This window comes from Equus caballus, chromosome 12 (genome assembly GCF_041296265.1).
Source record: "Equus caballus isolate H_3958 breed thoroughbred chromosome 12, TB-T2T, whole genome shotgun sequence".
Lineage (NCBI taxonomy): Eukaryota > Metazoa > Chordata > Mammalia > Perissodactyla > Equidae > Equus > Equus caballus.
In genome coordinates, this window is record NC_091695.1 from 10,088,516 (window position 1) to 10,108,760 (window position 20,245).

General features: G+C 56.0%; 1 protein-coding gene across 5 annotated transcripts in view; it reads left to right on the forward strand.

Annotated features, from left to right (window-relative positions):
- PRDM11 (PR/SET domain 11) overlaps nucleotides 1–20,245 on the forward strand; it is an 80,806-nt gene that overhangs the window by 42,647 nt on the left and 17,914 nt on the right. For 4 of the 5 annotated variants that reach the window (XM_023653923.2, XM_070229344.1, XM_070229345.1 and 1 more), the window contains exon 5: nucleotides 8,558–8,625. In XM_023653923.2, coding sequence (XP_023509691.1) covers nucleotides 8,558–8,625 — 68 coding nt within the window. Of the gene's footprint in view, nucleotides 1–8,557; nucleotides 8,626–12,623; nucleotides 13,046–15,978; nucleotides 18,156–20,245 lie in introns of those variants that run through there. The other variant, XM_070229346.1, reaches the window with a different exon arrangement.

The following is a 20,245-nucleotide window of genomic DNA, read 5'->3' on the forward strand; positions in this document are numbered from 1 at the left end:
CTCAGTCCGGTCCCAGAGCCGAGCGCCTTTAACAGGCGGAGCAGGCGGTCTTCAGAAGGAAAGAGCTGTCCAAGCCCCATTTACCAGGTCTCCAGGGCTTTTCTGAAATTCGATAGAAGATAATTTTAGACCAATATAATGAAGAACTAGTTGCATTATCAGTTACATGGAGGAGGATGCTGGGGATGGGTTAGATCATGGTTTGGGGGCATTTTTGAGCCACCTAAGAAGTTATACTTATAGAGCAATATTCACAAATTGCTGTGCATATTTTAAGGGACCCCGCGTCCCCTTACTGACTGACGTCCGTCCATGGACACCAGGCTGGGAACCCCCGGCCTGAATAATCTCAGAGGTTCCCTGCCAGCTTAAGGGTTCTTCACTCTATGTTTCTGGGCGTAACAGAGGCCAGAGTTCAAGTTCAAGTTCAGCCAGGCTCTGTCTCTCTCTTTGCCGGTTCCATTTGCTGGAGTGGCAAGTGGCTGGAGAACAGAGGTTCCGGGCGGAGCATCTGAGACGTGTGAAAGCGCCTCCTCAACTGGGAACAGCATCACAGATCCTTTTTGGGACCGCTTTGCCCTGAGGGGAGGCGCAGGGCTGAAATGCTTCATGGACTCGCCGGGTTCCTGCAAAGTTACCGGCAGGTTAGATTTTTGAAAACGCGGCTTCTGCAGCCTGGGGTTACGACCTGTCTGGAGGAGCCCCCCAACGAATCCTCCATCACCACGGCCGACCTGCCGCAAAGCGGAACGTTCCACCCTGTTAACACGCTGATCCTCAGAGCAACTTCGCTCAGAGCAGGAGCAAAGCTGGAGGCTTGGAGAGGCTCCAGGACGCTCCTGGTCAGCTCTGACGAGGTCATTAGGGGGAGCCTGGGCGTCCACCCGTCACTGCCGAGTGCTTAGGAGCAGGGGCCGCGCCAGCAAGACCTGAGTGCGAACTCTGGCTTCCCCACGCGTTTCCTCTGTGGCCTCGGGCAGGTAACCTAACAGCCTGAGCCTCAGTTTCCCCATCTATAAAATGGGCATGACAATAGTCGGTACTTCGTAGAGTTGTGAGAGTTTCTGGGACCGTGTATCGGGGTCCTCGGCACAGGGAACTCGCTCCACGAATGGCAGCTGTTGATGCTTTATGGTTGACACCTTTATTAATTATTACCACGGTCGGAAACAGCCTTCTGATCCACATGGACCGTGCTCCACCCTGGGGGCCAAAACTCATGCTTTTATATTATTTCCTAAGGATCTGGCAGCATAGAATCATGTATCTTAGTTTTAGACAGACGTTCAGCGTCATTTAGGACATGCTGCCGCTCAGCGGGGAATCCTTTCTTCAGCCTCCCTGACAGCGCGGCGTCCAGCTCCTGCTTAAATACTCCCGGTAACAAGCAGCTCACCACCGCATGGGGCCACGCGTCCTGCTGTAGGGCTCTTCTGCACGCATTTTCCTGGTGCTGAGTTCCGGGCTGTGGCCCTCTGAGTGCACGCTGGTCCTGCTCCTGCGACCCCGTGTGGCAGTACTTCCTGTGTCTGATGACGGCCTTGCGTTCTCCGGCCTCTGCTTCCCCAGGCTAAGGGAGCTCCTTGCCATGCTGGTCGCCCTTCTCTCGTTAGGTCCAGGTTATCAGAGTCCTTTTCAGGTCACAGGGTTCAGAGCCAGGGCTGGTCCCGGAAGTGCCAGGTTCAGGGGGGCCAAGGACTTGACCTCAAGAGATGGGGCAAGGGAGACCAGCTTTCTGTGGTCTTGATTCCGAGCATCTGACAGCTCCTGGACCGTCTCACTCCCAGGACTGGAGGCCGTACCCCGCTCTCTGCTTAGGGTTGTCTGGGCTCATCCGTGACGTCGGCGTGGTCTGCATGCCCTGTGTGGTCCCGCCTGTCCTGCTCCCTCCACCTGGCCTCCCCTTGCCCTCCTCTTCTCTAAGACCTCAGCTTAGATTCCGCATCCCCCAAGAAGGTCCATGACTGACTTTCAGGTACAGGCTCCAGCTCTGAGTCCCGCATAGCACAGAATTCCCCACCACGTTCCTGACCACAGGCTGTCCCGGTGGCCTCTCTTCTGTCTCCCCTGGACTGTGAGATTTGTGAGAGCAAAGACATTGTCTACCCAGGTCACCAGTTTATCCCCAGAGCCTGTCCCTGTAGCCGCTCTCCCGGTGATATTTGTTGAATGAATGAAAGCCGCTCCCCCGGTGACATTTGTTGAATGAATGTTTGATTTAAGAAAATCCTGATTGGCAGGAAAGATAAGCCAGGAAACCTCCTTCAGCTGACCTCCGGATCTGGACCCAGTGGCAGAGGTCTTAGGCGGCTCCCTGTCCCCCCGGCTTCCTTCCAGGCCTCTCTGCCCAGTTGAATCATTACAACCAGTCAGCGTTGACCCGCAGACGTCCCACCGCCCAGATGAGTCATAACTAACATTTGGCCCCTTCATTAACATTCACAAGCATGATCACAGTGCCGATAGTGACCGTTGACGAGTGCCCTCCTCATAGGTCAGCATGGCAGTGCTCAAGGTTGGTTTTTACCCCATTTCACGGATGAGGAAACTGAGGCATAGCCAGTAAAGCCACCTGCCCAAGGCCACTCATTTGTAAGTGATGCAGCTGAGATGCTAATGCTAGCCGACTCCTCTGGCTCCGTCGTCGCTCTTCCTACCCACTCCCCGCCCCTCCTGCTGCTCCTGCTACTGGCCCCGGGGGCTATTGATGCTGCTCTCTTCCCCCAGGAGGGAGAGGAGCAATCAGAAGATGCTCGTGTCAGGGGATGAGCTCTATGATAAAGTACATGGGGTTCCAGGGGCGGCTGAAAATGGGGCATCTCTGGGGATGCTGTTGGGGTCGGGGGGCCCGGGCTGCGTGTTTTCTCTTTTTGTCTGGCTGAGAGGTTTGAACAGCAAAGGCAGCCTAGTCTCCTAAGTAGACGAATGAAGGAGGAGCTTCATTGCCTTCCCTCTTCCCTCGCCTCTAGAGGGAACCAGAGCTGAGAGTGAACGAAGCTCTCAGACTCCACACACGTATAAAGATGCGCACGGTAGTGCGCCGCGTGTGCCGATTTCCAGGGAGTAGACGCCCCCGACCCCCGGGGCTGATTTCAAGCTGCCGGCATGACGTCATGGAGCGAGGAGGTGGGCGTGATGGGCAGGAACAACCATTATGTTTCTGCTGTACAGACACACAAGATGCCAGCATCCTCAAGAACGTAGATAACAGTAAAGTGCAGTAAGATGATCCGGAAGCAGTAAGCTTTGAATATCCATTACCTTTTGAAAAAATATAACTTATGGAATTGTAAGTTTATATAGTTTAACTTTTAATAACGGCTGTGTTTAACTGGTTCATGAAATTCCAGAAAATTTAACACTCAGCTCTCCTGGGCCAGTATGAGCCAGCTCCAACACACCACTCATTTCCTTTTTACTAAATAGTAACACTGTATAAATTTTTTTTGTTAGCTCCCTTTTTACTTAAGACATTCTTCCTTTAATCATTCATTCATTCAACCACCAATATTCTACCCAGTGCCATGTGCTGTGTCAGGGACCGGGGCCAGGGGCCGGCCCCGTGGCCGAGTGGTTAAGCTCATGTGCTCTGCTTCAAGGGCCCAGGGTTTCACCGGTTTGGATCCTGGGCACGGACATGGCACTGCTCATCAGGCCACGCTGAGGTGGCATCCCACATGCCACAACCAGAGGCCCTCGCAACTAGAATATACGACTATGTAGTGGGGGGCTTTGGGGAGAAGAAGAAGAAGGAAAAAAAAGAGAAGATTGGCAACAGATGTTAGCTCAGGTACCAATCTTTTGAAAAAAAAGGAACCGGGGCCAGGCCACCATCGTGAATGGGCTAGCCCTGTGCTTTGCCCTCATTAGCTTAAGGTCTAATGAGGGAAATAGTCACTTACCAAATCAACAAATAGATAAGCACCATCAACAACCAAAATGCAGCCCTTAATTAGGTCTCTAAAAGATGTAACGGGATGACGTCATAGGGTAATGCTGACGGGGGGCAGGCGTGTGGAGGTCAGGGTGATGGCGGGGGAGAAGCCACTTTAGGTTCAGGTCAGGAAAGGCTTCCTCTGAGGAGGTGATGGAAACGAGACCCAAGAGATGAGAAGGGACCAGCCATATAAAACTGAATGGGAAAAAAGTGCAAAACCCTGTGTTCGCTTGGGTACCATTTCTGAAACTTTACATGTGCGCGCTGTTTATCCAGCCGTCCTTTACAGTAAAAGCGAGAAGGCCCCCTACCGCCTCGGGATGGTGGGTACCCGGGAGGGGCAGGCCGGTCTTCAACTACATCTGGGCATTTTCTTGGAGCCGGAGGAGAGAGAGGTCTGGGACAAATATGGCTGGTGGGAATTTTTGTTGGCTCCAGTTGATAGGTGTGGGGTTGTCAGCTGTATTATTCTTTATAATTTCTGAATGCTTGAAATATTTCCTGATTATTGTTTTTTTGAGAGTGAGGAAAAGAGGTTGTAGGCAGCAGACCCGCCCAGGGTGAAGGGCCGTCTCAGATCATCGTGGCTGCAGAAAAGTGAAGGGGGAGACCGAGGCCCCCGAGAAGCAGGGAGGCACCAGGTCATGCGGGGACCAGGTGGGGACCAGGTCCTACGGCCTTGAGGGCCTGCGCACGAGTGCGAATGTTCTCATAAGTGCGGTGGGTCCACTCTTCAGCGGGAGAGTGACGAGATGAGATCTGACTTATGCTGATGAAGGCGTCCTCTGGCTGCACGGGGAGAATGAGGAGAGTTGGGAATGGCCTCAGGGAGGCTAGTTAGCATCTCTTGTGCCGCGAAGAGAGCCGAGGGTGAAGCAGGAAGCGGGGGAGAGACAAGTTCAAACCTCACTGGAGGACCATCCCAGGGATTGGAAATGGGGGCTGAGAGGGCGAAGAATGGAGGATGGCTTTCCGCCTTTTCAACAGCTTTGTGGAGCTATAGCTCACACGCCATACACTTCACTCGTTTCTAGTGCACAATTCACTGGTTTTGGGTAAAGAATGACTTTTTTTTTTAACCTGAGTGGATGGTGTATCAAATACTGTGATGGGATAAATGGAGGAACGGGCTCGGGGGCGGGGCCTGAGGTAGGTTTGAGCTGCTCCTGAGACGTCGGGGGGTGGCGCGGGAGTCAGGGGGGCAGTTAGGTATTGACGTCTGGGGCTGGAGGTGAAAGTTTGGGAGGGATAAATAAATCCGGAGTGTGGGAGTGGATGTGACTCTCCACAGAGTACCGGCCAAGAAGGTGTGTGTGGAGAGGAAAGGAAAGGAGAGGGAGAGAAGGAAGGAGAGAGGAAGGAGAGAAGGGAAGAGAAGAGAAGGGAGGGGAGGGGAGGAGAAGAAGGAAAGAAAGAGGAGGTGATCACAGAGCTGAAAGCGAAGGCCCACGGCTCCGTCTAGAGCAGGCAGAGGTGACGGTCAGTGGCAGCTGCTGAGGGCAATATGAAGTCAAAGTGTCCCACGTGAGGTGGAGAGCGAAGCCACGTGGACTGCTCGAAGTGAGGAAAAGCAGGAGAGAAAAAGAGAGACAGACAGGCAGAGAGACGCCCACTCAAGATAAGCCCCACACGAAATCTCCGAGACTAATGAAGAAAATTAAGGTTACAAAGACAGCTTCCAAAAATCGATGACAAATGAATTCACTCTAATTAGAATAAAAATTGTAGTGTATTCTGAAAATGAATTTAAAATAACTGTTTAGGGTCTGTATCAGGAGTAGTTTTGACTGTGAGTAATGGAGATTCGAAATAACAGTAGCTCAAGCAACACAGGAGTTTAGTTTTCTTTTATGAACACATTCTAGGCCTGATGAGTTGCCTCTGCTCCACAAAGTCCCCAGGAAACCAAGCTTGATCCAGCTTGTCACTTCACTGTCTCAATGCTTGGATTATCCTCATAATCCAAGTTGATAGCTAGTGCTCCAGCCATCACATCTGCATTCCAGGCAGCAGGATGGTGGAAGGGTATGTATCTGCTGTCTTTTGAAGAAGTTTTCAGGAAGCTGACACATGACACTTCCACCTACATCCTATTGGCCAGAACTTAGCTAGAGGAGAAGCCAAGACATGTATTCTGTTACTACAGGTAGCCAGGTGCCCAGTTATAATCGGGGGTTCTGTTTCTGTGGATGAAGGGGATAATAGATAATGAGGGCTAATTAGCAGTCTCAGCCTTAGGATCCTCACAGAAATAAAGGAAGGATAACATCTGTTAAAAAAAAGCAAGACAGTGAGTTTTGTTTGTTTGTGTGAATTTAAAACCTTTGCTCTTAGAAAGACACCATTAAGAGAAGGAATAAATAACTTACAGACTAGGAGAAAATATTTGCAAATGATATGTCTGATAAGGGACTTGTATCACTTTATATATATATGTTATTCTGAAGAAGATTGGCCCTGAGCTAACATCTGCACCAATCTTCCTCTATTTTGTTTGCGGGTCCCCACCACAGCACAGCCGCCGATGAGTGGAGTAGGTCTGTGCCTGGGAACAGAACCCAGGCCACTGGAGCAGAGCGTGCTGAACTTAACCACGAGGCCACAGGGCTGGCCCCTCCAATTTATATTTTTTAAAAACTCTCAAAACCCAACAATAAGGCAAAAACCCAACTTAAAAAACTGGGCAAAAAATTTGAACAGACGCTTCACCAAAGAAGATATGCAGCTGACAAATAAGTGCATAAAAAAGATGCTCAGTATCATTAGTAATCAGAGCAATGCAAATTAAAACCACAATGAGACACTGCTTCATACCTGCTGGGATGGCGAAAATAAAAGACTGTGCATACCAAGTATTGGCAAGGATGTGGACCAACTGGTGGGTCCAGACACTGCTGGTGGGCGTGTGAAATGGTGCAACTGCTTTGACAAACAGTTGAGCTGTTTCTTGAGAATCAAGCCTATACTTTGGTCACATGCTGTGACCCAGCCATTTGACTACTAGGTATTTGCCAAGGGAAATTAAAGTGTGTGTGTCTATACAAAGACTTGTAAGGGAATTTTCTCTGCGGCTGTATTTGTAGCCAAAAACTAGACACAATCAGATGTCCATCAATAAATAGATAGAAAACCAAATCGTGGCACACCCAAACAATGAAATACTACTCACTGATACAAAGCAGTGAACTCTGATGCCCACAGCGATATGGACAAATCTCACAATGATTGTGCTAAGTGAAAGAAACCAGACACAGCTTCCATTTGATTCCATTTATATAAAATTATAGAAAATGAAAAGTAATTTATAGTGACAGAAAGTAGCTCACTGGTTGCCTGTGGATGGGGACAGGAGGCACAGAGAGAGGAAGGAAGCAGAGATAACGGGGGCACGAAGAAGCTCTTGGGGGTGATGGAATCGTTTGTTATCTTGATTGTGAGGATGAGTGTACCCATTTGTCAGAATTTATCAAATGGTACATTATATGTCAGTTATACTTCAATAAAACTGTTAGAAAAGGAAAAAGAAGGACCATGTCATGAAACAAAAACAGGGAGGATGATTGAAAAAAAAAAAAAAGATGGATGTGAAAAAGAACGAATTAAAAATTCTGGGAATGAAAAAGATTCATTGCATTAAAAGTACTTGTTAAAAAAGGACGGAAAAAAAGAAAGGAAGAACTTCAATGGATGGATAAATTCTGGACTGGACACAGTCAAAGAGAGAATTAGTGAATTGGAAGAGAGTTTTGAGGAATTTTCCCAGAGCATTGCCCAAAAAGATAAAGAGAAAAATAGGGAAGGATAGTTACAGGACGTGGGGAATAGAGTGGGCTGTTCTCATATATGTTTAATAGAAATTCTACAAGAAGAAGCTGGAGAAGATGCCTGAGAAGCCATACTCACTAGCATAAAAGCTGAGAATTTTCCAGAATTGAAAAAGAAATGGAAGTGCTCATCAAGTCATGAGGAGAATTTTTCAAAAGGAAATCTCCACCTCAAAACCACATAGAGAAACTGCAGAAAAATCAGGAATCAAGGGCAAGTCTGCAAATTTACTGTAGGGAGATTATTATCCACAAATGAACAACGTTAGAGTAGCACGAGGTTGCTTAAGCCCCTATGCAACCTTTTTGGAAATCTTCAAAGCGCTCGAAGAAAATAAAGCTTCATCTGCTTGGAAGCCCACACCCAGCTGAATTCTGATTCAAGAGAGGTGATGAAATAAAGACAGTGTTACAGAAGACAGAAGGACCAGCCCAAACCCCGCGGCTCTGGAACGTTCAGAGACTGGGGAGACGGAGAGGCCTCTCCATCACACGTGCCTGCCGGTCTCCACAGAGACAGTGAGAGAGGCGGGCGGACGCCACCACAGGAGGCTGGAGGACATGCTGCTCCTCAGCCGCGTGCTGCTGTTCCCTCCAGACAGAGCTGGGAGGTGTGATTCCTGGCCGGGCCCAGGTTTCAGTCCCGCTGCGGTGGGGGCATCGTGGCTGGGGGGCATAGGGCAGGTTCTGTGCGGTCGCAGATGGGGCCAGGCCCGGGGCCCTGGTTTGGGGAGGAGCCCGAGGACACGAGCCCCCTCTCGGATGGCCCATTCTAGACTGTCTCTCTGTCTTCCAGATTGTGGACAAGAACAACCGCTACAAGTCCATAGACGGGTCCGACGAGACTAAAGCCAATTGGATGAGGTGAGTCCTGCTCTCTGCAGATTTCCCGGGAGCCCTGCCCGAACTCTGGAAAGGAGGCCGAGGGAGCGTGCTGGGCCTGTGGGGTCTCCAGTGGTGGAGGCCCAAAGGCCCGGGACTGCCCATTGCAGGGTTTGGGACGTGTCTAGCTCTGGGGTCCCTCTTGCTCCCCCGGCCTTCTATCAGGGAGCTCGAGGAGGCCTGAGGCCAGGTCAGTGGGCTCCAGGGACCCCTAGAGACTGCACACTTGCCAGTGTCTGAAATCCCCAGGCCCCTGGCTCCTGACAGCATCCCCGCCGAGGAGGGCTGTCCCTCCACCCAGGACTGGGACACCTCTCGCAGGGCAGACTCCTACTGGGGTGGGGCACAGCGCGTCCCAGGGCAGCCACCAGCAGTGGTCTAAATGGCCCCCATGGAGAAGGAGGCTTCCGGCACATTCTCTAGCTCGGTTTTCGATGGGTGCTTGCTGTCCAGGCATAAGTGCTTTCAAGAGTGGTTTTGGCGTGGTCTGGTGTTTGGGACAGAAGTCTGCACTAGCAGGATGCTTCATGGCCAGCCAGAGGGAGCGGGAGCCTGGCCCAGGGCTGCCTGGAAGCAGCTGAGCTGAGCCTGGAACCATGGGCTGAGCGTGGGGCTCTGCTCTTAGTTCTGGCCTCTGGCCTGTGTGCTGTGCCAGGACCCTGCCTGGAGGGGTCTCTGGGCTGTGGGGAGGTTGGACTTACCTTGTGGCCTGCTTGGTGGCCTCTGTCTGGGACCCTGGAGCATTGGAGGGAGGGTTGAGTCTGGGTTGGGAGAGAAAGGAGCCCCGGGTGGCTGGACCCAGGGGCACAACCACGCTGTGAATCGGGCCACCCGTCGGCATCTATGCAGCTCCCTGATTCATGGGGCTGGAGGGGGCGGAGGCAGGAGAGATTGTGCTTGAAGGAGGGCGGGGAGGGGCTTTTCGGAGGGAGCTTGCTGCCTGTAAACTCTGAGACTATTCCAAGCACAGGAGGAGAAATTGGCTGGAGGTGGGGCATCCATGACCAGGTGTCCTGTCCCCTTCCGCACGGCCTCCCTGCCCACCTGTGTTCCCAGCTGAGATCCGCTGAGGGGCGGGCCTCAGTCTACACTCTCCAGAGCACCTTAGGATTCATGCTTTCATTTGCTGGGGCAGCTCTTCTCACTGCCACTGAACAGGTGCAAAAGCAGAGGCACCCAGGGCGCCTCAGGTCCCTTTCACGTCATCCCATCAGCCGTGCCCTGACAGTGGCTCAGGACGGCGATCGACACTCCCAATAGCCTTCCTCTTCTCCCTGACCGCTGGGTGGGGATCAGCACGTACACCCCACCACCCATTTACAGGGCAGACCCTGTAACGGGTGCCCTCGGTGGGTCAGCGGCCTGGCCCTCCCGGGTCTCACAGCTCCCACTGAGGAAGATGCCTTTTCTAACACAGTTGTTGAATGAGGGCACAGCTGAGGTGCTGCAAGGCCCAGCAGAACGAGGAGGGGGCCTTTGAGCTGGGCCTTCAAGGGGCCAGGAGTACGTTTGAGGGCGCTGTGAGCAGAGACACAGAAACGAGGACCAGGCGTCCCCAGGCCGTTGGGTGGGCTGCATGGCCCAGAGCCCGGGCCTGTGCTCGCGGTCCCGATGGCCCCCGTCTGGCTCTCGCAAGCGGAGGAGAGTGTGTCTGAGTGTCGGCTGGCATCAGGGCTTCCTCCTGTTGCCTTCAAGGCTCCCCAAGCTTTGGCCGGTACAGCCGATTCTGTGTCGCTCTTCCACCCGTCTCTGATCTCAGCTTGGGGACGAGGCTTTCTGCAACCCCAAAGAAAGACATCCCTCCTCTGGACTGACTGAGTGGTCCTCTGGCACCCCAGAGTTTCTGACTTCCCTGGGCCGGGCTGAGCCCGGGGCGTTGGTATTTCGTAAAGCTCTCCACGGTGATTCTGAGAACCCCTGCTCTGTACCGCTCTTCAGGTCACAGTGGTCAAACTGAGGCCCAGAGCAGAGCAAGGTCTGACTCGCCGTCATGCGGTCCGTGGCAGAGGCAGGATGTGAACCCGCCTCTGGACTTCCGGGCTAGCCTTCCTTCTGCTTGTGCACAAGGGACCGGGAGGAGTGTGGCTTCCCGGGCCTTGTGTGGGGTGGGTTGTGGGGCCACGACGTCGCTGGCGTGGGATCTGACCTGCTCCTGCTCCCAGCCCTGTTCTGATCCAAGATGGCGCCAGGGTAGTCACAGCCGGTGGGCCCTCATCTCACTAAAGACTCAAGGAGATGGTTGAGTGGGTTGGGGTTGGGTGTGTGGTGTGTTGCCATGGAGATGCCCTCCGGTGTTGTTGGGGGGAAGCCAGTTCACGCTGGGAACCTCCTTGTCTCTTAAGGTACACTTTCCATAGCTCCTTCTTATTTGCAGACACCTTCGCTCGGACTGTCCCAGCTTAGGGTCTTGAGGGTGACCGAATGATAGTCAGTTTCTTCAAAGAACAAGTGGTGGGCGGGAAGAGAGCTGGTACCCACATAATGAGTGTTGACTTTGTGACATCCCTGTGCTGGATGTTCCGTGTTCATGCAATCAGTGGGCGGAAACCAGGGGCCGTTCTGCTGGCTGGGGGCATTTGGCCGTGCCCCGGGACGTTCTTGGAGTCGCAACTCTGCGGGTGAATGCTGCTGGTTTCTAGCAGACAGAAGCCAAGGGTGCTGATCAGCATCCTCCATTGCCCAGGACGCCCCTACCCCACTAACAGAATTTTTCCAGCCCCAAACGCCAACAGTGGCCAGACGGAGAATCCCCCATGAGCCCCTGGCAGCAGCCCTGGGAGGTGGCAGTAGTTACCACCCTCTTCTTACAGAGGGGGACGCGGGATTCGCACAGGAGACGCAGCTTCTAGTCCCAGGCCTGTGAGTGCAAGGATGGGGCCCTACGCTGTCTGCCCGGGGAACAGAGCCCCAGCCTTCCTCTCCCGCTTCCTGGGCCGTGGTATCCTGTTGGGTGGGGTGGGAGGTGAGGGCTGAAGGATCTTTGTGCCCCTGGCCTCATTGTGGTTTCCGCGGCAGCCAGAGGCACAAGTTGGGCTCCAGGTTCCCCTCCCTACCCGGTTTCTCTCTTGCGTGGATCTTCGGGACATTTTGGCATTAGACAAAGGGTGGACAGAGCCACGCTGTGGAGAAAGTGACTTCCAAAGCCAGGTCACATGTGGGAAGGGCCACGCTGTCCCCTTGCCCGGGGCCCCTGGCTGTTCTGTGCAGATGGAAGCCGAGGTCACTCCTGGCCTCCAGCCCAGGGGAACTCGTCTCCAGGAGGGAGCTCGTGGGCTCCTCACATTGCACCCATGAGCTGCCCCAAATCCGCAGATGCCCACCTCAACAGGAGCTGCCGCCAGCCAGCGCTCCAGTTAGAGGGGAGCCTGCACATGCCCAGATGTGGGGACTGGGCAGGGACTGGGGGACCAGGAAGGAGAAGAGAGCCGCGGGACCAAATAAGCTTTCTGTGAATACACTGTGATGGGCGTCACCAGAGGCCACACACCACAGAGGCCCAGTGTAAATAGTCTCCCTGTTTAAATGTCCTTCCTCCGAGCCATTTATAGAGGCCGCGTGGGATCCTAACCCTAATAAGGATCCTTTGTTCCTGTTTAGGGCTTTAAAGCTCCTTGACATCACTATGCTCCCCCTGCCCCCCCCGACCAGGTTGGTGTGGTCGTTATTCCCGGTCCAGGCAGTGGGAGAGGTTGAGTGAGCTGCCCTGCTCGCCCAGCCGCTCAGAGGTCAGGCAGGGCCCGAATCCGAAGGCGTGTGACTCGGGCCAGCGCTCCCACCCACGTGCACCGTGCCGCTTCCCGCCCTCTGAGGGGTGCTGGAAGGGACCTCTCGGTAGGAGGAGGGTGTGGTGGTGGTGAGCGGACGAGGGCGCCCTGGTCCCTCCCGGCTCCCCAACTGGTGGCCGGCAAGTAGGAAGGAGGAGGACCACCCGCGTTGACGGTCATTTACCCAATTGTGCTTTGTGGGATATTCAACCCAAGGAATGTGGCGCCCCTGGCCGAGCGCAAGAGGAAGCCCAAGTTCTCGAAGGAGGAGCTGGACATTCTGGTCACGGAGGTGACCCGTCACGAAGCGGTTCTGTTTGGGAGGGAGACCATGCGGCTGTCCCATGCCGACAGGGACAAGATTTGGGAAGGCATAGCTCGGAAAATCACCTCCGTCAGCCAGGTCCCCCGCTCCGTCAAGGACATTAAGCACAGATGGGATGACATGAAACGGAGGACCAAGGACAAGCTGGCCTTCATGCAGCAGTCGCTGTCTGGCCCCGGGGCCGGGGGCCGGGCCCCCACCGTCGTGCTCACCGCCCACGAGAGGGCCATCGAGTCTGCGCTGCTCACGGCCCGTTCCCGGCGCAGCTTCCCCAGGGTGGAGCTGGACGGCACGGACAGCCCCTCGACCAGCAGTGAGTACCGCCCTGTTCCCTGCCCCGAGCCCCCGCCGGCTCCCTGGCGATTTCCCATGCACCTGCCTTCTCCTCTCTTCCGTCCCTCTCTGTCTGGTCCAGTCCTCCCTCCTTCTCCCTCCTCTGTCTCCTCCACCCCTTTCCGTTCATTTATTTAGCATATTTCCTGAGCACTGTGCCAGGAGCTGGGAAGACGGAGTCGTATGTAAAACCTATGCTGGCCCTGCTCTTGGGGACTTCCAACTTTAATTAAACGATTGCACGAGGGAATTTGGAGGGAAGGAATGAAGGATGGACACAGGAAGTCCTCAGAGCAGGGCTGACCTCGTGGGCGTGCGACCGGTGCCCTCCCTCGGGGCCCTGTGTCACGCGGGCTCTGCTGGGTTCCGGGCTCTGCTCTTGCCTTGCGGAGACTCAGAATATTCATGCATTTTCATTCTGCCTTTGGCCCTGTGAATTGTGTGCAGCCATTCGGAGGGCGGGGGGTGGGGAGGGGGTGGAGGTGGCTCTTCTCGGGCCTGGGGGAGGCTCCCGGGAGGGACCGTGGAACTGAGCCGGGAGGTCGAGCAAGAGTTAAGGGGCCGGGCGGCGTGGGGCGCAGCAGAGGGGAGGGGAGGGGAGAGCAGAGCCTCGCAGGAGAACAGCATGTACGAGGCCCCACATCAGGAAGGCGCTTGGCACGTTCCAGGAACAGAGAGCAGCCAGGGAAGCGCAGAGCAGAGGCCAGGGGGAGGGGGTGCTGGAGGAAGGCAGCCAAGTCTTCAGGCCCGGGCCCTGGAAAGCTCTGTCCTCTTCCTCCGTCTGTTCCCGATGTCTGTATTTCCGTGTGACTTTCTGCTTTCTGTGCCACGCTGCCTTCTCCCTTACTCTTCACCTCTCTCCTTACTCTGCCTCTTCCTGCTCGGGCCCTACGGCTCCCAGATCCCTCTCTCTGTGCTCACCGGGTCCCCTCCCCGTCCCAGGTCCCCCTCCACCCCCTCCTCCCTCAGCATCTGTCTGTTTCTTTCCCCTCTGCTTGCCGTGTCTCAGGACAGACTTGGGTGTGGAACCTCCTGGCCCAGCCCGCTGGGGTGGGCATCCTGAGGGGCTGTAGTTGGAGTCGGGGCTCACCAGAAGGGGGAGCAATTGAGGCCCTTCGGGGCTGGGGGTGCACCCCCTTCAGCTCTGCTTCTGCACACACACGCCCCCACCCTCAGGCCACAGTCCCAACTTGGGGGCCTCAGAGAGACAGAGCAAGGCAAGAGGGTCCAGGGGTGCCGGCCACTGGCCAGCCTGGGGACGGGGGTTCAGAGACCCGGCCTTCCCATCCCAGGCCCTGTGCCTGGCCATCCTGCTCATTTCCCTTCTGGCTGGGGCTCCTGACTGGTGGCCATTCAGAGTCAGGTTTTCAGGACTGGGAGGGGACAGACGTGAAGACCATCCCTGACTTCCTCGTTTTCCAGACCACGCAGTGAAGCTCCAGAGACAGAAATGACCCCAAGAGCCCAATTTAGAATCAGAACTTGAACCCTGGTCTGCCAGCTCCCTGTGATGATTCTTCCCAATTAAGAGGAAGAGCAGGGGACCCTGCCCCCAGTGAAGTCCGTTCTCTAAACCCTGCCCTGCTCACTCTCTGTCTCCCTGGGAGCGAAGTAACGAGGTTACCAAGTGTGACCCAGGCTGGGCAGGGGGCCCGGGACCCCTCCGCCGCGGGCTCGGCCAGCCCTCCCTCCGCCGGCGGTGGACCAGCTGTTCCAGAACTTGGCCCGGGGCTCAGTGGAATGAGGCCCTGGAAGAGGGGAACAGCTTCACCTCAGCCCGCCCTGCTCCTTCCAACCCTGCCACGCCAGAGGGGTGTCGGGATCCTGGGGGTGGCCGCTGTCCCACCAAGAGGGGTCCCCAGGCACCAGACTCTCTTACTGAGCCGGCCCAAATGAGGCCCCAGGACTCTTGCAGGAGGCATGCGGCTAGGGGCACGAACAATCCGTCTGTCTTCCCCATCACCTCCCCTTGGGTGGGGGCGGGGGGGGGGTTGGAATTCAGCCCCTCGGGTACAGGCAGGGAGGGTGTGCCTGTCCGTAGGGGCAGCCTGTGTGTTTTTTATTCCTGCCATGGCAAGGAGCTCATAGCCTTGATCATGGCAAAGCCGAGGCCCACGTGTGAGGGGCTGGGCCCCTCCCTGGGTCTGGCTGCAAGGAGCAGTCTGTCTGATGGTCCCTGCGTGCCGCCAGGCGCTCCTGGGTGGGAGCGACGTGTCTGCCTGGGCTGCCCGCCTTGGGGGACTGAGGGGACGTCAGGGCTGGTTGCAGAGGCGGCTTGCCTGCTCTGCACTGGCAGGCCTTGTCTGTCCTGGCGCCATCCTCTCCCGCCTCCCGCCTTTAGGCATCCCCCTGCCGCGACTTGAAGTTGCAGATTCCAGCAGGGCCGCAAGGGGGCCCCCGGCCACTCAGGAATGGCCTCCTGGAGGCTGGAACTCAGAGCGGCCCAGAGCATCAGAGCACCTGTTGGCAGGTGTCGCTCTCCCAGCTTGGCAGAATGCCTTCATCTTCCTCTCCCGCGTAGTCTCCTAACAGCCCTGCTCGGGGCGCAGGTGGCTGGGGAGGTAGCTAGAGCAGCTGTTGGTTTTGCAGAAACTGAGTCGCAGAGAGAGGAAGAGAGCGATGGGTTGGCACGCTGTCACTGAGATATGCCGTCACTGGGGCTGGGGTCTCCAAGTCCCCCGACCTGTGCCCTGCTCAGGCTCATCCTTCTCCCCAGGGACGCCTGGTGCCCGTATCTTGGGGTTTGGGGAGCAGGTGTTTCTCCCCGGTGGGGTGGGGAGCGGGCATGTGCTGAACCGGGCTGAGGGGTGGCAGCGGAGGGGGATGCTAAGGTGATTCTGGGGGTGGATCCAAGCCGTGGGCTGCCCGCTTCCTCCCTGTTGTAATTGCCCTTCTTTGTTTCTATCCCCCAAGATGACGAAGACGAGGAGGCACCCGGGCCCTCCCGGCAGCCTCTGCGGGGGCCCCGGCCGCGGTCACCAGAGGAAGAGGCCTGTCTGGCCAGGCCCAGCCTGCTCCGCTCCTCCTCCTCCTCAGACCAGTCCGAGCCCATGGGCGCCAAGCCAGAGGCCCCGGCCCGGCCCTCGCCCCAGGCCCAGGCCGCCTGCAGGACCCCTCGGCCACACCCCAGCGCGGCCAGCACGGGCCTTGACTGGCAGCTCCTCCAGGCCCACGCCCAGCAGACGGAGGCGCTCCGTCAGTTCTGCCAGGAGCTGGTGACCGTGCACCGGGACATGGCCAGCAGCATGCACGTCCTCAGCCAGGCCATGGCCGAGCTGACCAGCCGCGTCGGTCAGCTGTTCCAGACGCTGACAGAGATCCGGGATGGGGTCCAGGCCTCTCCTCAGGGGCCGGCTGGGGCCGCCCCCACGGGCTCCACCCCTCAGACCGAAGAGCCACCGGCAGAGACCTCACAGCCTCCCCCGGCACCAGCCCCCGCACGGACTACCAGGTCTCGGAAGAGAAAGCACAATTTCTGACCCCGCCAGTCTCCCTGAGGAGGAAGAGGGATGGAGAAGGGGTGTCTGGCCAAGAGACGGGGGCTAGTCTCTCGTGTCCAGGACACTTGGGGGTGCTGGGGGCTGTCATCTCGCCAAGCGCAGGCTGGCTGCCCTGTGCTCTAACAGCATGTATTCAGCCCCACTCCCTCATTTTTGGCAGATGTTCTAGATTCAGGAGAGGCCACCCGCTTGAGGCTTGCTCGGCCTGGAGGGCTCGCCGCCTCTGATCTGCACCCCGTGGTACCAGGCTTACGGGGAAGGGGGAGCATCTGGATGGAATCCTGCTTGCCAACCTCAGGGCTGCTGCGCCAGCCTCCCAGGCCCCGATTCTGCAGCTTCTGAAGGGGGTGAGGCCTGAGGATGGGCACGTGGGGCTCAGCCCTCCCAGGAGGGGTCTGTCCGTCCCTCCCCCAGGGCTCGGAGCCCCGGCGGGTGGCGCCCCAGCCTCCGCCTTCCGCTTGCCATGTGCGTGCGCTCAGCTGCTGTGCTTGCCTTCTGTGGCATGGGGAGAAGAATGGGATGACGTCGGAGGAAAGAGAAGACGACCTGGTGTTCTCAGAGGGCCCTGTGCACTCGTGCCTGCATTTGCAGATGTGTGACCTCAGTGGGTTTTCGGGACAGCTGGAGAGGCAGCCACGTCCGGTATTATCATCATCATTATAACCATCATCATCTGCATTCCACAGATGACAAATGACACCGCAGTTAGTGGGGGGGCCAGGACTGGAAGCCAGGTCTGGGGATGTCTCCAGCTCCCCATCAGGGGCCAGATCTGGAGTGGGGAGGGGTGTTGCTTCTTGCCTGCCCCGCCTCACCACAATCCTGGTGCCAGGGGAGGCAACAGCTGCATTAGGAGGTGAGTCTGTCCACCCGGCCCCGGCACTAAGGCTGATGGCCAGTGGCTGGGGGAGACAAAGGGCCCAAGTCTTGGGGTCCACAAGGCAACCCCTCCTCTGGCTTCTAGAAGAACCCAGAGCCCAGGAGGGCTCCTATCTGTTCCAAGTTCAGCATGCCTTGCCCCTGCTTGCTTGGGCTGCATATGCATTAGCTACACACATCTCTAGCTTCCTGTTTCGTTCTGGAGTGTGGGGAGAGAGGCTGATTCCCAGAAGGAGGGGGGGAGGTGGGGGTGCAGATGCCAGCTTGGCTCTGACATGGGCGCAGCTCAGCTCCGTGCCCTCGTTGCTCCCTGGCCTGAGGCTGACCGTAGGAGAAACTGTCATACCCTGGCCCTCCACCCTCCCACGCCTGCCACCCTGAGCCTTAGTGGGAGCTGGGAGGACCCCAATACCCTGTGCCTGCTGGGGTGGCTCCTGGAGGGCTGCTTCTAAGCCTAGACCAAGCTTTGTCCCATGCAGGGAGAATGGAGGGCACTTGCAATGTCCCTGTGTCCTTGGCTCCATCTCCCCATTCTGTGGTTCTTTAGGGGTCCCAGCTACCCCAAACTGAACATGCCCCTGTCGGATAGCCCAAAGGCTTGATCCTTGCCTGACATTGCCCTGCCCTCCGATGCTGGAATCAAAGATTGCCTTCCCAAGTATTTTTGTTAAGATGGCAATAAAAAGAAATTGATCTCTCACTTGGAACACACCCAGTCTCCAGGATCTTTCTTTGGAGTGTATTCTCTTTCTTCGCTTCCTGTGCAAACCTCGAGGCCCCTAGAGCAGGGGTTATGATGGAGGAAAGCCATGCTATAGAGACAGGCTCCGGGGCTGGCGTTTTTCAGATCCCAGAAGCGCTCTGGTGCCCTGTATTCAACACCGTGCCAGCCCTTAGAGGAGAGGAAAGCAACTGAGGGGCTGAGGGAGTCGAAGCACCCTCCTACCCGTTTAGCTGCAGTGAAATTCTCGACACATCAAAAGTGAGATGCTGCTAAGTGGATTATAGCTTTTGTTCCCTGAAAGGAGTTAGGGGTCCTGGAAAGAACATCACTGTCTCTGGCAGGAGACACCAGAAGGGGCAGGGGCCGTCCATCTGCCAGTGGATCTTAGGGACCCCTCCCCGAGGTGTGAACTTTTCTTGGACAGCTCCCCATGGACCCTGGTGTCTGTCTGTCACAGGCAAGGCCCTGCCCATCGAGATCTGAGGCTTCCCAAAGTCAAGGAAGCGGCTTCCTCTGGCTCCAGCGGGGCGTCTCCTCAGCACGGCGGTCCGTCCACCCTCTGCATTGCCCTGGCTTGTTCACCGCGACAGGGAGACGCTCTCCCAGGCAGGATGTCCCCAAACCCCCTTGCGTTTCTGGAAGGTTCTAGCCTGCCTTTGACCTCTTGGAATCCAGGTCATCTTCTGCCATTCTTGGCCAAAAAACATGGCCATGGAAATCAAGATTACCCGATTTCCAGGAGATGCAAAGATGCTGGGAAACGGGGCCCCAGGTCTTCCCCACCAAGGTCAAGTGCTAAGCAGGGACTGGCTGGCCTCTCCCTTTGGTCCTGGGGATGCGGGGTGGGTGGGGGCGTTCAAACTGGAAGCAAAGGAGATAGAGAGATGAAGGGACTTACCGACTTTGAATCGAAAAGACTTGAGTTTGTTTTTCTTGGCTTCCGCGCGGGTGATGGGGAAAGCATGTCAACGCGGGAAGGTGAACCTGGGGCCAGTGGATGGAAATGAAGGGGCAGCCAGTTTCAGCTTGATAGGGAAGTCCCTCCTAGGGGTCTGGGGCCTCCAGCCGTGCCAAGGACTGGCTGGGTGTTGTTCTGCTGGAGGCCGGGTGACCGCCTGGTGGGTGGGTGCCTGATCCAAAGACCCTCCCATCCTGGAGACCTAAATGCATGTGAAAACACAGAACTGCCTCTTCTTGGCCAGTCTTTTCCCATTTCTGCCTCCAGGACAGCCTCCTTTCCATCGGAGCCATCCCCACCGAGCAGGGGAATCTGAGTCTGGCCTTTGTCTGTTTCCTCCGACAACATAGATGCCCCGTGAGTTACTTTCTCTCTTGACTTGGAACTGATAGCCATTTACTGGCACAGCTAGAAAATATGGTGCACTTGATAAGATGCAGTGGGTGAGGCTTGAGAAGCATGGTCTTAGCGCTTATCTATCCAGGACCCAAAGTCAGCTGCGTCCATCCATTATCATCGTGGAAGGTTCAGTTCAGAACATGCCCCCACCTCTACTCCCGCCCCCTTGAGTGCTTCCAAGGTCCCCAACTCCGTGGGTCTGACTTGAAATGCTATCAAATGAGAGCTAGCATTTTCTAGCCCCTCTGATATACTCTGTGTCTTCTCTCTAAGGAGGTAGTGACCGAAACTCAACAAATAGAAGATGCCACTCGCTGGCGGCCATCTGTTCCAGGGAGGGCTCTCGCTCACCGGCAGCCGTGCGATGGGGCAGGCATGGTCCTTCATAAAGGGCTTGCCCTGTGGGGACAGGAGGATTCTGGGAACGGGTCCAGCCTTTGGGTGGTGCTGCTAAGTATTTCAAAGGGGCAGACCTGATTCGAGGCACTTGGTGCCAGGACTTAGCTGGCTCCACATCGTTTCACCTCAAAAATGCTATAGCGTAAACATCTTCTCGGGGAACTGGGTTGTTCTGAGTCACTGAGACTTGCCATATATATCATGTTTCAAATGCCAAGTTTCCAAACAACCGAATGCAACCAGATGCTGAACAAATTTTGATCGGTCTTTGAAGATACTTTGTGATCCATCCAAAGATTTGGGGTTCTCTGCCTAAATGTT